At 37.2% G+C, this 17,423-nt stretch overlaps 1 protein-coding gene across 32 annotated transcripts in view; it reads left to right on the forward strand.

Annotated features, from left to right (window-relative positions):
• DST (dystonin) overlaps positions 1-17,423 on the forward strand; it is a 480,723-nt gene that overhangs the window by 406,431 nt on the left and 56,869 nt on the right. For 26 of the 32 annotated variants that reach the window (XM_072832497.1, XM_072832507.1, XM_072832502.1 and 23 more), the window contains 7 exons: positions 805-975; positions 3,637-3,803; positions 4,953-5,112; positions 5,314-5,640; positions 6,123-6,207; positions 7,434-7,675; positions 8,609-8,815. In XM_072832497.1, coding sequence (XP_072688598.1) covers positions 805-975; positions 3,637-3,803; positions 4,953-5,112; positions 5,314-5,640; positions 6,123-6,207; positions 7,434-7,675; positions 8,609-8,815 — 1,359 coding nt within the window. The remainder of the gene's footprint in view (positions 1-804; positions 976-3,636; positions 3,804-4,952; positions 5,113-5,313; positions 5,641-6,122; positions 6,208-7,433; positions 7,676-8,608; positions 8,816-17,423) is intronic. The other 6 variants (XM_072832511.1, XM_072832512.1, XM_072832528.1 and 3 more) reach the window with 1 other exon arrangement.

The following is a 17,423-nucleotide window of genomic DNA, read 5'->3' on the forward strand; positions in this document are numbered from 1 at the left end:
GGCAGTGCTTATCTAGTGGTGGTGGTTTTTGTTCTTGTAGTTTTCTCTGCTTTGAAATCTTAAGCAATTGTTGCCAGATCTCAAAAGTACATTTATCATTCTATAAAGTCTGATTCATATTGGAGTGCTCTTCAAACACCACTGAAATGTAGTGTCAGGTGTAAATATATTCCATAGTGCTTAAAATATCTCACCAACTACTTTTTCAATCCTAAAGGAAAAGATCTGTGAGAAGGGCAATAGGATATCTCTATGTAGGACACAGAGACTCCATTTACTAGAATACAAAGGCCCCTGGTTTGTCAGAAAGGACTCCAGGACTTGGAGCTAGCTGAATTTAATCGGATACTTTACAGGTATTTTGCCTAGCAAAATATAAATCTGTTTCTCTCTACTCTAATAGGTTTTTTCTAAACGTAGTCTTTTAAAATAGTCATCAGTAGGAAATAAAAAAATGAATCAAAAGGATATTGATAAAAATGAATTAGGCATTGTTTCTTTCAGTAACCTTAAAATATTTGAATTATTCGTTCCAATCACAAATGTATTTGGTATTTCCAAAATCTCAAAGATTTCACCTTTTACACTACTGTTTGGGATGGATACCTTTTCTGCTTGGCTCATTTGATACACTTTGACTCCCTTCTACCACAGTCATGTCAATGCTTTGGGCAGATTTTAAGTGAAAAGGAAAAGAAAAATTTGTGACCAGATGGGAAGATGAGCATGAAAAGTGGTGGCTGGTGGGCAAATTTCATTTGTCATGGAACAAGTAAATAAGTTGGCGCAACTGAAACTTTGCAGGTGGCTCAGCGTGCAGCCCAGCTGCAGGAGGCCCTGCTGCACTGTGGGCGATTCCAGGATGCCCTGGAGTCCCTGCTCAGCTGGATGGTGGACACTGAGGAGCTTGTAGCCAATCAGAAGCCTCCGTCGGCTGAGTTCAAAGTGGTGAAGGCCCAGATACAAGAGCAAAAGGTGAGTCAGTGATCCTTTTGTGTTGTGTTTCATGTTAAATCACTATAATGACAGTAGAAATTTACCTTGCAACTCTCTTTGAATTAACAGGATATTCTAGTTGACTGGCCACTGATGCTCTAGAAATTATTTTTTAGTCATGCAACAAATATTTACTGAACATCTGCCATGGGTCCGACACTTTCAGGTGCTGGAGATAATCACTGACTAGAAAAGATGAAAGTTCCTCTTTGAGTTTAAGGTTTTGTGGACAGGGAGGAAGAGGAAGAGACAGTAAACTAAGCTGTGATAAGTTTGCAAGTGAAAAATAAAGCAGAGGTGGGAGATAAGAATTAGGAAGTAACAGAGCAAGGATGGAGGACAGGAAGTGCTGGAGTGGAGTTGGGGTTGTATATGTGTGCAGTTTGAAATAGGGTAGTCAAGGAAAACTTCACTCACTAAAAAGGTGATTTTGGCAGAAATATCCTTTTTTTTTTTAGTATCCTTATTCCCTTATATATTAAACCAGTTTATATGAAATTGCCTTAATGCTATTACAGTACCATTAACTGTATTCCGTATGCTGTGCCTTTCATCCCTGTGACTTATTCATTCCATAACTAGAAGCTTGTATTTCTCATTCCTTATTTATAGATTAAATACAGGCAGTGTTTTGTGACTCGGCCTATGCTAAAGAAGCAAAAATTTGATTTTTTTTAAAAGATTTTATTTGTTTATTCATGAGAGACACAGAAAGAGAAGCAGAGACCTAGGCAGGGGGAGAAGCAGGCTCCTTGTGGGAAGCCTGATGTGGGACTTGATCCCAGGACCCTGGGATTACAACCTGAGCCGAAGGCAGATGCTCAACCACTGAGTCACCCAGGCGCCCCCCCCCCCCCAAATATTTGATTCTTACATACTAAGGTGTATGCTATTGTGTCTTTTGACACAACTAATATGGGACCAAGTTGGAAAGAAAGACACATCTGTTAAAGGGATAATAACATATTTTAAAAAATTCTGTGCTCCTGATGGTGTTGGTCAATTAAGAAGCATTTAGTGATATTTTCAGTACTAATTTCTCAGCCATGACTTGAAATGGCATGTGGGAGGGGCCCAGCACACAGCACATTGGTAAGATTTTTCCTATGTGGAAATTTAAAAAGAAGGGAAAGGATTAAGAGGTTTAATTTAGTTTCGACATTCAGTACCATCTCTAAAAATTCTTTGAAGATTCTAGTATACTGAAAATTAACCTTTTAGAAATAGATTTAGAGATAAGGATTACAGAAACAAAATAGGAAACACATTGCATTTGCATGATTTTTAAATAATATATGTGTAATATATAATATGTAACAAAGTAATTTGTGTTTAATAAGTATAATATATTATAATGTACTGCTACCATTCAGTATGTAATGTAATTTAAACCTTTGTCATTCTCCCTTAAGTCAATGAACTATGTTGGCCAACAAAATGTATTTGTTGACTTTGATTTTCTTAATTGCTAGAGCCTTTGCAATTCAAGTTTATCAGAAGTAATCCATTTAATTAGTTCTCTTTACTGCCTAAACCACCTGTTGTGCCTTGATTTTATAATGACTGTAACCTATAACAAGAGAGTTTGCATTTCTTCCCTTTCTTTGTAAACATGTTCCTCTTACCATCTGACTTGGTGGTCCCAAAATGAAAGTGAGAGGATACTCTTTTAGCTTGTTGCCTCAGGGTAGCTGTAGATTTCTCTAATCCTTAACTATCAGTCAGGATCAGATTAAGGAGGCAGTGAAGAAGTATTTAGCATTTCATATACCTGTGATTTCCTCACTGCTATTAACACAGTGCCTGTACTTAGCACTTGCTCATGAAATAATCATTCTGATTAGGTTAGAGCAAGGTAATCCTGAGTTCTGGCTACTTCTGTCAAACATTCCATTCCTGGCTTTTTTGAGATGTTTGCTTAGAATTAAATTGGATTTTTTTTTTTTTTTTTTTTTTTTTTTTTTTTTTTTTTTTTTTTTTTTGCTGCTGCTAAATCCTGAAATACTGGTCTTATTTAGCCAGCTTCAAGGATTTCTGACTTGTTCCATCCTCTGTTCCTTTTGGAAATGGTATTTAGAGGCTCTTTTTTCAGCCTCATGAAGGATTTTAGGAGCTAGTTCCACCTACAGAGAGGCAGGAGCCTCTAGTTTTAGCCTCATCAGTTTGTGAACTTGATCTGAGTCTCAGTCTCCCTGTCTCTAATGGTTTGTTTAACATGGGAAAAGTTTGGAAAACATTAGTGATTTATAGTAATCTTACTTGTCTTAGTAGGACAGGTGACTGTTGAATGTTTAGGGTATTCCCATTTCATTACAGTAGCGGGGATCTTGTACTTCAAGTGGAGTAGAGTTATCCTTGAGCAGCACCTTCTCATTATTTTATATAAAAAAATTAATAATGAATGGCTTATGGCCTTACCGATATTAGCTTGAAAAGCCCCAGTCACAATGTCTGACATGATAGCAATGAATCACTAAACAAAACGGGTTATTTTTAAAATCTTTTTTACGTGAATCTATACAAAATATGTATTCTTGTCGCATATCAAAAGTACTTAGACTGTGTTTTCCATGATGTTAACAGTTTCTTTTGCCCTCCCTGCCCCCCTTTTAATTTTGGTGTTTAATGTTCTGTCTCAAGCTTCTCCAAAGATTGTTAGATGACCGCAAATCTACTGTGGAGGTAATCAAACGAGAAGGAGAAAAAATTGCTGCAACAGCAGAACCTGCGGATAAAGTGAAGATTTTGAAACAGCTGAGTCTCTTGGATAGTAGATGGGAGGCATTACTTAATAAAGCTGAAACGAGGTAACTTAAATACTTCCGGTCTTCTGAAAGAGTAGCAAAGGCTTTCATGCTAATAGTTTGCATTTTGGTAATGCTTTTCTCCAAATTGTCATTTTCCTATGTTTACCATGTATGTAAACAGGCAGCAAGGGCTGTGGTGCCTCACTGTTCATTCCTCCAATGGTAAGGTCTTGTAGTCACCAAATTTCAACTCTTTATTTTAAGAAAAATAGTTCTCCAGGAGTAATTCATCTATTTATTACACAGTAACTGCTTGCCTGCCGTGAATCAGGCACAGGGCGAGACCTTGGGTTACAGAGGTGAACTGGACAGATCATCTCTGCCCTCAGGGCATGGTCTAGTAGAGCTTGATAGCCTTTGAAAAGTAATGACAAAGTGATGTTTCAGAGCAAAAACATAGGGTGTTGTGGAAGCATATGATAGAAAGAACCTAGTCTGGGGGCAAGGAAATGACAGCTAAGCTGTGTCTTAAAGGAGTAGGAGTTAGCCAAGAAACAAAGTAGATGGAAGGCTAAGATGTTTAGACATATAACGTTTATGAAGGGTTAGAGACCTGGAGCATATTTCTCTTCTTTTGTGATATTTTAATCCATAAATACTAACTGTTGCTATTGGGAAATATATCTGACACTGTACTTGGGACGGGGGAGGATATACTTGATGCACTACTTAGGAATCCCTGTTCATTCCATGGAGGGTGGGTAATCCAGTTTTGATGAGTTGATTAAGGCAGTCGCAGCAACTGGTGCTCTTATTGAAGTTAATGAATGTATTTATTTAACACTTTGAACAGGGCTTAGTGCAGAATATGTGTTCCATAATTGTTACTTTTATTGTCATTATTTCTGCTATTGTTTTTATAACATTGCTATTATTATTAAACAGCTATTATTTTTTAAGTATTATAACCAGATTTCTTAAGAGTTTCATAAGATTTAGGTACTTGGGGTTGGTCTCTGGTTCACTTTTAATTTTATTTAATGGGAAAATTACTTTAGCATGTCCTTGAAACGTGGAACATCTTAACTCTAACCTTAGATGTTTTTCACAAAAAAAATGTCTCATATGCAGGAGCATGAGTAAAGATTCTTGTTGAATATTTCACACATTCTTCATCCCTAAATGACCTTTATCTTGGCACATGTATAGGAATCGTCAGTTGGAAGGTATCTCGGTGGTAGCACAGCAATTTCATGAAACCCTAGAACCATTGAATGAGTGGCTTACAACCATAGAAAAGAAGCTGGCGAATTGTGAGCCCATAGGAACCCAAGCATCTAAACTTGAAGAACAAATTACACAGCACAAAGTAAGACACCCTTTGCACATTAGTAAGATTCAGTTTTCCGTCTCCTCCATGGTTTTATGTCATAAATTTGAGTTATGCACTATTGTGTTATGCATGATTGCAAACTAAGCCCATTTCAAATGTCATTCTTTCGTTCTGTTTATGTTTTCATTTTTATTTGTCCATCCTTTCTGTTTCTCTTTTTTTTAAACTTTATTTTAGGCTTTAGAAGATGACATCATCCATCACAATAAACATTTACACCAGGCTGTTAGCATTGGCCAATCCTTAAAGGTTTTGAGCTCCAGGGAGGATAAAGATATGGTGCAAAATAAATTAGACTCCTCTCAAGTGTGGTACATTGAGATGCAAGAGAAAAGTCACAGCAGGTCTGAGCTCCTCCAGCAGGCCTTATGTAATGCTAAGATTTTTGGGGAAGATGAAGTTGAGCTGATGAATTGGCTGAACGAAGTACATGACAAACTGAGCAAGCTCTCAGTCCAGGATTACAGCACTGAGGGGCTTTGGAAGCAGCAGTCTGAACTTCGGGTATTTTTATTTCTTTCTTTTTTTTTTTTTTTTTTCATTTCAGTTGTCATTATTTTCTTTGTCTTCCTTATTTTTATATTATTTATGTTCTTGCGATTTAGGTGAATTGCTATATTCAAAAAAGACTTAGCCTGTGTATACAGATTAAATTTGTCCAGTAGCCAGACTCTTCACTTTTTCTTTGTTACTTTATGATTGTTTACAAAGACCTCTAATTAACCAGTAGTCCAGTATCTTCACTGGACTTCATAGGCCATTTTCTGAAAAGGAGAATGTATGGGTTAGGATAGCTGAACATGAGACATGGGCCATGATAGTGTAAAGAAGAGGGGTAAGCAAGGCAACAGGAATGGCTAGTTGAAAATGGGAGGTGTTTACTCAAATCTCTATGAAACACAGAGTTCTCTAAGGTTAACCAAAGCTAATTGTTATTTAAATTTCCACACACACACACACATATAAAAATGGTACCTGTGTTTTAGGTTCTGCAAGAGGACATCCTACTCAGAAAACAAAATGTCGATCAGGCATTACTAAATGGTTTAGAACTACTGAAACAAACAACAGGTGAGAATCTTTCAAATCAACTCATCATTACTGTTAGCATTTTGCATTGCTTTCTAAATATTTTAGGGAGAGGGGAAAAACAAAATATTTTATAATTTTGGGGCCACTCCAAGACTTCATTCTGCAGAATGCTTTGAAGACTGATCCAAGAGCGTTTTGGAATATGATCTCACTTTTTTTCTCATGATCTCACTGGGGTTCTTAATGGAAGTGGCGTGTATTACTCATAACACAAAGCACTGTGGCATAGGAGATGCTCAGAGAAGCCCACAGCAGAGTTACGTTGGTTTTCCACTGAGGGAGGCAGTTGTTCTACATGCGTGCATAGGTTGTAAACAGATTTTTAAAATTTTAAGGTTGTTGGCATTTCGAAACACACACTCCATGCCTACCCACCCCCAGGCTTCATTTTTCCATGCTTAAACTCACTAAGAAAACAGATACAGACTAACTTGTTTTCACTATACCTGTGTCCAGTTCAGCACCATATTGTGGTATGGGCGAGTAATGTTCACTATGAATTGGAGGAATTTGACGTAGTATCTAGAACCTCGGACTAGGAGTCTGAAGCCTAGGACACAGTTTCTCTGTGTGTCTGCAAATGAGGTAGAGGCGACTGAGGATCTGTTGAAATAGTACAGATGAGTGTGTTATTTTTAATATGTATACACATGCACACAACACACATATGTACCACGTACACACGTGTCCATCCATACATACACGTATGCCAGGCATTGTTCTAAACACTTCGCAAATAAGCTCATTGAATTTTTATCATAACCTGATGAGGTGGATTCTGTTCTTATCCCTATGTAAAGTTGAGTAAACAAGGGCCCAGAGAGGTTATTTTATACATGGTAACAAGCCACAAAGTCAATATTTGAACCTGAGTGGTGTTTAGCCCCTATGCTTGAAAAACTGAAAGCACCATATAGTTAGATGCAAAGATGATGCTTTCACATAACTGAAGGCACTGTAGCCCTTTCCAATTTTATATTTGTATTTTCAGAGCTGTTGAGATTTGCCAGAAATCCTGGGGGAAAAGATTAAAATTGGGAAAAAGGCTTCTCTTGGGTCAGATCATCTTTGGGAAAATGCTCTTTTTTTTTTTTTTTCTTACCATAGAAAAATCTCATCAGTATACAATAATATCTAAAGAAACTCTATCCTCCCTTTGCCTTTTCTTTCCTTTCTTGAGATATAACATGCCTTTGACATTTTAGGTGATGAAGTTTTAATAATTCAAGATAAGTTGGAGGCCATTAAAGCAAGGTACAAAGATATCACAAAATTGAGCACGGATGTTGCCAAAACTCTGGAGCAGGCACTGCAGCTTGCAAGGCGGCTGCACGCCACACGCGAAGAGCTCTGCACCTGGCTGGACAAAGTGGAGGTGGAATTACTTTCCTATGAGACTCAGGTTCTGACAGGAGAAGCAGCAAGCCAAGCTCAAGCGAGACAGAAAGTATGCTCGGATTTATGCATTTTGAATCTATTTGTTATCTCTTAGAGAGATGGTCTCATGTTGTTACTAATACACTGAAGGATGCCTTGATGGGTGGGGACCCAACAGAAATTGGCTGCAGATCAATTGCTTAAAACTTTAAGGAGTCCAAAGATGAAAATAGCATATTGTAATTTGTTTCCAGAGTCTTCTGGTTGAGAGTATAGTTTATAGCACAAGAGACAGAATGATGAAAATGGAAAGGAGGAAAATTTAAAAAAGGAAAATGATTGTTTTAGAGGGATACAGCATTTGCTTAGAATTAACAATATCTCTCTAAGATAGATGCATAGCATGAGGTAGCCTTTCTAATTATATTGCAAAAGTGTTATTCTATCATGATGATTCTTCTTCTTTTCAGAGATAGCCTCTGTTTTTATCAGCCCTGAAGTATGATCACATGTGGATGAAAAGGAGTTGGGGAGGTCAGGTTCACAGAGCCTGTAATGATTCAACTGGGATGATTTAAAGCCAATATGTTCTCATTTTGAGGGTCACTTCAGTTCTAGCTTGGACTTTACTCTTGGACTTCACTCTTTATTTCACTTTTCTGATACCTGCTTACTTAGAGGTTATCAGAAAGCAAAGAATAATACACGTTAACTTGCTTGGTTTTATTTCCCAAATTTTAAACATTTGTATTAAAGTTCAAAGATAGAATCTTTGCTGTGTTGACCAATGACTTGTTCTTTGGAACTCCTCAGGAAACACTTCCCTTTTTACAAAATAGCTTTAAGGAACAAAGGTTCCTAAACTTAACTGAAACACAGGGGCCAATGCCTGGCATTATTCTCCTGCAGAGGACTTTAGTGCCAAGGACAGTAAAAGGAAAAGCCTGTTCAAACTCTTAAGCATTACCCCCAGATTTGTATGTTTTCTTAATTCTGCTCTCAGGAACTGAAAAAGGAAGCTAAGAACAGCAAAGCCTTATTAGACTCCCTTAATGAAGTGAGCAGTGCTTTACTGGAGCTGGTCCCATGGAGGGCAAGGGAGGGGCTTGAAAAAATGGTGGCCGAGGACAATGACCGCTACCGACTGGTGAGCGACACCATCACTCAAAAGGTGGAGGAGATTGATGCCGCCATTCTGAGATCCCAGCAGGTAGGGGCATGCGGTTTGTTGTCTGGGCAATACATTTTCCCCAGTTGTTCTCCGAGTCTTTACCTGAACAAAGATTTCTGCTAATAGTGTTTCCATTCATTTGTTATGCTTCAGAAGCAAAAGGAGGGATTTGAAAAGAATTCAGGTTCCTTCGACATCTGAGTGCCAGACCAGGCAAGGCTAATCTGTACATTGTTAACAGCCATCTGCCTCCCTGTAGCCCAGACTTATCCTTACCAAATCAGTCCCTGGGAAGATCAGCCCGGCTTTCCAAACAAAGTGCTTTTTTTGCCTCCATGTATGTGAATTGCTAATACTAATTTTATGCCTTGGCTAAGTCTAATCTGTATGTGAGTAAATATTTTGAGTTATCGTGTAAGTCAGCATTAACTGCTCATTTACATACTGCTATGGCAAAGAGAGAGCTATATTCTTTCTAAAAAGGAAGCAGTGGTGTTGGTGATACTGTGTTTTTTTCTGGAGATGACTCAAGGGAAAAAAACGATAGTTTCTGACCTGTCTGCGACTCACGCAGAGTTTATAGTTCCAGAGAGTTTTATAGGCACCCAGCCCTCACCACAGCTCCCTCAGAAAGCTGTGGGCAATGAGTGGGGTTCTGGAAACAGAAGTTTATATGACATACTTTGATGAACTTTTATTGACTATTTTGGACTATTTACATTAAGTCATCAGACTCTTACTGCAGACTCTCTGTGACAGGGCTAATGCGCTATTGCAGTGTATTTTAGAGCAGAGCTATGGAAGGTACATAACTAAGCTTGTACTAATATGTGCCAAAAGCAAGAAACACAAATCAAGCGGATTGTGTGGGACCATCCAAAATTAATTTTCAAAGGTTGCTATAGAAGTGTAATTTATTTATTGTTAAATATTATGATTTACACCGCACAATGCTTCACTCCTCATGTCAGTGCTCTGGAATCACAAAAGCTGATGAAAACCAATGACAGCAAAAGGCCTGCCTAAGAAATTTTTGCGAGGGAAGAGCATTCATGCCTGAGGAATGTATTTGCATGACTTCTGTTTTCCAAGTTTGGCACAATTTCTGTGCCTCCTTATTACAGGAAAATAAACGCATTTTATTTGTGAAGTTTATTCAACTATAGGAAAATGCTGGATTTTTTTCACCAAAACTGATACCAACATTTCAGAATTAGCACTGAAGATTTCCTAAATTAGCAAGACAAATATTCTGTACTTTTTAGAGTCTGATATTTCTTGAGGAGTTGACTATGGGTGGTCAGTTTGGTGAAGTAAGTCAGTGATGAGGGCAAGATGGCAGGTGGAGCTTGTCTTGGTTAATAATTTCAGATATGTGCCAGTGTCATTAACCATAGTTCGGTTCTTTTTGAGCTTAGCAAATATTTTCTGAAGTTTAAAAAAAAAAAGGAACCAGGTCAATATATCCCAAACATATATCCTTTAGGAAAGTAACAGTTACTCGTGCCTTTTCTGATAAAAATCATTCATTATAGAAAATTTTAAGATTTTCTGAAAGAATACATACAAACTCATGGACTTCTTCTAGTCATTCTTCTGAGAAAGAGACAGAGAATTTGTGTAGTAGCAATGTCTTACTACCACCAGTAGGTCTTACAGCTAATATTAATGCCATTAATATTTTCTGGTTATTCACATGTATTTATTCTGTATTCATATGTGCCTTCCTTTGAAATGCCTATAAGTCTTTCCAATGAAGTACCTCCAGCAATCAAGAAAATCAGTAAAATGTACTTAAGACAAAGAAAGAAAGAAAGAAAGAAAGAAAGAAAGAAAGAAAGAAAGAAAGAAAGAAAGAAAGAAAGAAAGAAAAAGATCTTCCAGCTAGGCTTAAAACATACAGTTTTTGAGTGGGAAGAACATGTACAGTGAAGGGGCTTGCCTGTGCTCCCCAAAACTAGTATGTAGTGGAGTTGGATCCAGATTTGATCCAGATCTCATTCTACCTCACTATTATGCCTCCTTACAAATTATGTAGAGAGGAAAAATCCTGAGGGTGACCTAATTTTTCTAACTTCCTCCGGTAATCTGAAGAAGGGTGCCATTATTACAGCAAAATGGAAGTATGTAATGAGAGCATCTCCAACTACAAGGACCATGAGCCAGGAGAGTACAGTGCTGACAAGATTATGAAATACCATTCTCTGGAAGAATTTAAAAACAAATTAAATTGGTACCTGTTTTCCTGGTTTGGCAGAGATTTAATTTTGTACCCGAAAGGACAGTTTCTAAACTTAGAATTTCCAAGTTTATAAAGGAGCTGATACATCACTGAAGTTATTTTGTAACTTTGCCTGCTTATAAATGTTTGGAATTAGGACCAGAGTACAGTTGATACTAAAATATTTGTTTTCTGTTTACACAATGATAATACATCCATGCAATAGAAGAGATGATGCAAAAACATCTTGAGACTTGGATGTTAGCCACATATTTTGTACCATTTTATGGTGTATAAACAAATCATGTACTGTCCTGAGTCTCTTCTTCCTCTGAAACAATGGACATGATCTGACCCCCGTCCATCTTTTTAGACATACCCATAGTTATGTTTTATTAACAGCTACTCCTTTCCAGGCCCCTAACCTCAACATATCTACACCCACAAGTTAATAGGGAAAGGATATGTGTTTTAAACATGATGTGGTAATTTTTAAATGTATAGATTTAGTGCTTTGTTTCTTAATAACCTGGCTAAATTAAGCTAGATTTTAAATAACTGAATGTTTTTGTTTCCAAGCAAATTTCTATTAAATTGTTTCACTTTTTGCCAGGTGTTAAAGTTGTTTATATACAGATCTACCTCCTTTATAATGCTATAGCCTGCTTTTTGGAATACATTAAAAGCATAGGGGACTGTGAAGTGTCTGGCTACTACCCCACAGTAGAGTGGCTTTCAAACATCAACAAGAAAGAAGTATAGGAAAACATGGAAAAGGCAGCTTAGTAAATAGTGACAATATGCTTTATTACTTTGAAAAAGAAAGGGAGCACACAGATACTGCTAATTAGCATGACTTTGTAACCACCCTTTATAAATAGTTTTGAGTAAAGCTCTGATTTGATGTGGTTAGATTTCTTTTAATCCTATATCATAGTGACAGTTTTGAAAATACGTGTCGCTGAGTTTTGAAATCATAGAGCCCTATCCTATGATAGAACCCTATGTAAATTTGAGTGGTATTTATTGCTGGTTGAGAAATAATCAAACTGCCTCAATTACAGACAAATGTGTGAGGACTGTATGCAACTGTATTGGCAGACATTGATCTCAAGAGAATATTCATTTTTTAGAATATTTTATTTATTTATTTATTTATTTGAGAAAGAGGGAGAGCACGAGGGGTGGGTGAGGAGCAGATGGAGAGGGATAAGCAGACTCTGCTGAGCGAGGAGCCCAACATGAGGCTTGATCTCAGGACCCTGATATCACGACCTGAGCTGAAACCAGGAATCAGCCAACCAAAGGAGCCACCAGGCACCCCAAGAATATTCTTTTTTTAATAAGAATTTGGCCCATTCATTGCTTTTAATATAAGTCTGAGAAGAACAGGGCAGCTTAATAAATAGTGATGGTGAGCTTTATAAACAAAGCAAAACATCCACCTCCCTCTCACAACACATGCAGTCATCTAAGTTAGCAACTGTACGTATTTTTTTTTTTTTTGCATGATAAACCTGCTCAAAGTAGCCTGTTTTAGTGGCTTTCTTTCTCTAACTGCAAATTGAGCCAAACAAGCAATGTGAAAATGGGGAAAGGCACTTTCAGGTAAAAAAAATGCACAGACTAGTAGCCTGAAGTCAGACCCTTGTGATTGTTTAAACCTCAGAGCAGTTAAAATATGCACGATTGTCCAAAGTCACTAAATGTGTTTCGCTAAATTCCCACCATGCTGGGAATCCCAGGCACTCTTCTGCAGTTCCAATTGCTTGACTTATTTTAGTCACTGCAATGACCCCTTTGTATTAAAGGCACACAGGCTGATGATTTGGGTGCAATTAAAATAAGCAGGCCATCAGGTCGTTAGGAATCAGTCTTGGAGAAAGATAACACCTGTTTCTTTATTTTAAAGAATTAGAAGGAAACTTCCCCCACGGAACTGAGATTTGTTGAGACCCACCAGGTGTTGGGGGTGGGAAAATATGGGTTGTGTTATGGATAATGCAGAGCAAAATGGAAGGAAATGCTAATCAAAAGAAAGTAACAAGATCCTCAGCCAAGAGAAGGGAGTAAAAGGATGTCCTTAGAGTTAAGATTCACTTATCATTTTGCCTTTCTTAAATCTCTATTTCCACTTAAGAGAAACCCTAGGTAAATACAAAAGCAGTTTGTCAGAGATTGGAGAAATGTTTAAGAAGTTAAGACCTACTATTTATTGACTGTCATGGTATTTGAGCCATTTTGGGTGAAATCACATGACTGTTTTGAGTTCATGAAACCTGAACTGCATACAAAGCACAAATGATCTAATATGGCAACTACAATGCAGTCCCTGGGGTCAGGCCACCTTGGTTTGAGTCTCAGATGCAACATTAGCTGGGCAACCTCTGGTAAGTCAGGTAACTTCTCTCTGTCTCCATTTTCTTGGCTGTAAATGGGGTTAATGTTAATATCCAGATCATGCAATTGTTGTTAGGATTTAAGAAGATACTGTGTGGGAAGCATGTAGTGTGCTCAGTAAAATGCTGGCCATTACTGTTTTAGAGTGTTTTTCAGGATACTTAGAAATGGACAATTAAAATGATGGGCACTGAGGGGAGCACTTAACGGGATGAGCACTGGGTGTTATACTCTACGTTGGCAAATCAAACAACAATAGAAAAATATATTTACTAAATAAATAAATAAATAAATAAATAAATAAATAAATAAAATGTCTTTCACTCTCAGGGCACCTGGCCAGCTCAGTTAGTGGAGCTCACAGCTCTTCATCTTGGGGTAGTGACTTTAAGCCCCACGTTGGATGCAGAGATTACTTTTTTTAAAATCTTAAGAAAAAAAATGTCTTTCACTATCTTATTAGAAGTTCCTGAAATACTAGTTCTACTGTAATAGAAGTTAGAGTAAGTCGGTGGTTAGACTTCACTGACAATACCTAGTAAAATATTTCCCAGAATGCAATTACGGATACTGAGATGATCTACAATGTATTTGAAGTCAAATTCTGCTATTTGAGTGAGCAGTAAACAAATAGTAGTATGAAAATTTGGTCCAGTAAACTTGCTCTCCATATTGCTCACATTGTAAAATAAACAGTTTTCATGGTCTATTCCAAATGCACACATAGAGTCATTTGAAAGATTCATAGGCCTAAATAAAATGCCTTGCTTTACTGTATATTGCTTAATAAAGGCCTTGTGGCTGTTCTGTTTGTTGCTGAACAATAAATATTTGCTAATTTAATAAAAAAAAAATTCTCAAAAGACAGGAGGGACATTTCTGCTTGAAGTCTTGTTTTCTTTTAGCAGAGCAAATATTTGCCTTGGTTGAAGAAACTGTGTTTGAGTTTCAGCTTTCCATTTTGGCAACTTAGAATGTATCATCATACTGTTTTTCACTGGATCCTTTTTTTTAAAAAAAAAAAAAAAGAGAGAAATAGATTTAAACTAATATTAACACTAACAGCCTGACTTTATTTATTAGGACTGTCATATAAATGCTAAAAATAGCCTGATCACAAACAAGTGGGGTGGTGTGTCATTTTATTTTTTTAGGAACCAATAGAGGAGGAAAGTCATTACTGTTAAATTTTATTCAGATTATCGTGCAGCACTTGCACTCAGGTACAAAGGCCTGGACTGTTTTGCACTCCTTTTTTTTAAATTTTATTTATTTATTCATGAGAGACACACAGAGAGAGGCAGAGACACAGGCAGAAGGAGAAGCAAGCTCCCTGCAGGGAGCCTGATGCAGGACTTGATCCCAGGACCCTGGGATCACAACCCAAGCCAAAGGCAGACGCTCAACCACTGAGCCACCCAGGTGCCCCAGTTTTGTACTCTTTAAGGGAATCACGAATGAACTTTCATTGTATATGGCCTGAAAACTAATAATCCATGCATAGAAGACTCTTCTACTTGTTTTTCATGAGGATTTCTTTTTCTACATCTGAAGTTCCTGAATTAGTTGAATTTTTTTTTTTAAAGATTTTATTTTTAAGTAATCTCTACCCTCAGCGTAGGGCTTGAACTCACAACCCTGAGATCAAGAATTGAATTGTTTCGCCAACTGAGCCAGCCAGGTGCCCCAAAATGCTTTCTTTTTTCTTTTTCACATTGATAAATTATTGCTAATTAATGAGTAGTTCCATTTGAAACTAACATCGTAAAAATTATTGAGCCAGATTAAGATAGAATTTTCTTAAAAGGGAGAGGTGGGGAGGGACAGAAGGAGAGAGAGAGAAAATGTTAAGCAGGCTCCATGCCCAGCGCCCCCGAGATCATGACCTGAGCCGAAATCAAGAGTCTCGTAACCAACTGAGTAACCCAAGTGCCCCAAGATATAAATTTTCATGTGGTTTTTCAAGATTGTTTCTGGAATCCATACTGTTCTGATTTGTCCTGGTAGCAGAAAAAGTAATGAATCAATGGAAAAAAAACATTTATTAACACTACTATGAACCCCTTCAATAAGTTTTATGAAAAATGTGGCTTCCCTAAAAAAGAATGTATAATATTATGGGAAATAGAGGAAAAATTAATAATTCTGTTTGAATATATAAATGTATGCAGTCATTTGAGAAGTACTGCCCTTATAAGGGAGCTCCCCAACCCTGAGGACTAAAGTTCTGAATTTCTATCTGGAACAACTTTAGCAGGGCAGTGGTCCTCGTAAACGTGTGATGCATAAAAGAGGGTTCTCATCAGCATATAGGATAGTGTGACTGCTGCCCAGACACCATTTTAGTCTTTAAGACTTTGCATCATTTTTTGGTAGATGTTGGTTTATATTCAGATTTTCTTCAAGTAGCAGTTCTGGAGGTTGTTAGAGAAAGGTCTTTTAAGCCCTATTCCCCTTTCATGTACTTATGCAATTGAATTTTTAAAGGTAAATGTAAGACTATTATTTTTACCTCTATTATATTTCTGGCTCAGGCCCATTATTTAAATGGTTATCTAAAATTTTTTCTATCCTGAACTGTTGACTAAAAGAAATTGACCTGCAAATAGCTTCAGTATTTACTTGTTTAACTTGTGTTGCAAAGGTGAGAGCAAATGGGTTCATAATATATAGGAAAAAAAGGGTAATAATTTATAATGTCATTGTGTATTTTTCACTTTTGTATAGTTTGTTATTTTTTTCTTAGGCGATTGAAAGCATAATGGTACTCTTTACTCAATGCTATTCATATTTGTGCCAGGTTATGGCTGACAGGTTATTTCCTTATAATAAAGGGAAGCCCAGTGATAAGCTTGGAAAATATTATTAAAAAATAAATTATACCCCATGGTGATTGAGGGTACAGCAAAACTCTGCTTGTGGGTGCATAAATTAGCACATCCTCTCTGAAGGACAGTTTGGTGTAGTATATCTCTAAAAGAGAAAGTGCGAATGGAACTCACATGAGAGTTATCCACTCAGAACTTTGTTGTTGTTGCTTTTAGTTAACTTTTTTTTTTTTAAGATAATTGTAGATTCACATGCAATTATAAGAAATAATAGATGATCTCATTGTACCCTTTACCTGTTTTCCCCAGTGGTAACATTTTGCAAAATTATAGTACAGTATCACAAGCAGGATGTTGACATTGATGCAGTCAAGATGCAGAACATCTCATCACCACAAGATTACCTCATTTTGCCCTTTTATAGCCTCCCACCTCTACCCTCTCTTTAACTCCTGGCAACCACAAATTTTTTCTGCATTTCTGTAATTTTATCATTTCTAGAATGTTCGAGTATTAAACCTTATTCTTAACTACAGCCTCTCTCTCTTCTCTTTCTGGGACTCCAATGACATGGATGTTAGATCTTTTGTTACAGTTTCACAGATCCCTGAGGTTCTGTTGATTTTTTTTTTTTCTCCAGTCTATTTTCTGTTATTTAGATTGGATAATTTTTGTACTGTCTTCTACTTTACTGACTCTTTTCTCTGTGCCCTTCATTGACCTCATCCACTGAACTTGTTATTATATATTTAATATCTGTTTGGTTCTTTTTTTTTTAAGATTTTATTTATTTATTCATAAGAGACACAGAGACAGAGAGGCAGAGACACAGGCAGAAGGAGAAAGCAGGCTCCATGCTGGGAGCCCAACCTGGGACTCAGTCCTGGGTCTCCAGGATCATACCCTAGGCCAAAGGTGGCACTAAACTTCTGAGCCACCCGGGCTGCCCTGTTTGGTTCTTTCTATAGCCTCTTTCTTTGCTGAGACTATTTTGTTGCTAAGGTCTTCTAATTTTTCATTCATTTCAACTGTGTTTGAAATTGCTCAATAAAGCATTTTTATCATGGGTGCTTTAAAATTTTTGTCAGTGCTAACATTTCTGTCATCTGGGTCCTGGTGTCCATTGATTATCTTTCTTTAGTCCAGTTCTGGCGGTACGGGACTTGAATGCTCACAATGTCTGTTTCCCATTCAATCT

The sequence above is a fragment of the Canis lupus genome, chromosome 7 (assembly GCF_048164855.1).
Source record: "Canis lupus baileyi chromosome 7, mCanLup2.hap1, whole genome shotgun sequence".
Lineage (NCBI taxonomy): Eukaryota > Metazoa > Chordata > Mammalia > Carnivora > Canidae > Canis > Canis lupus.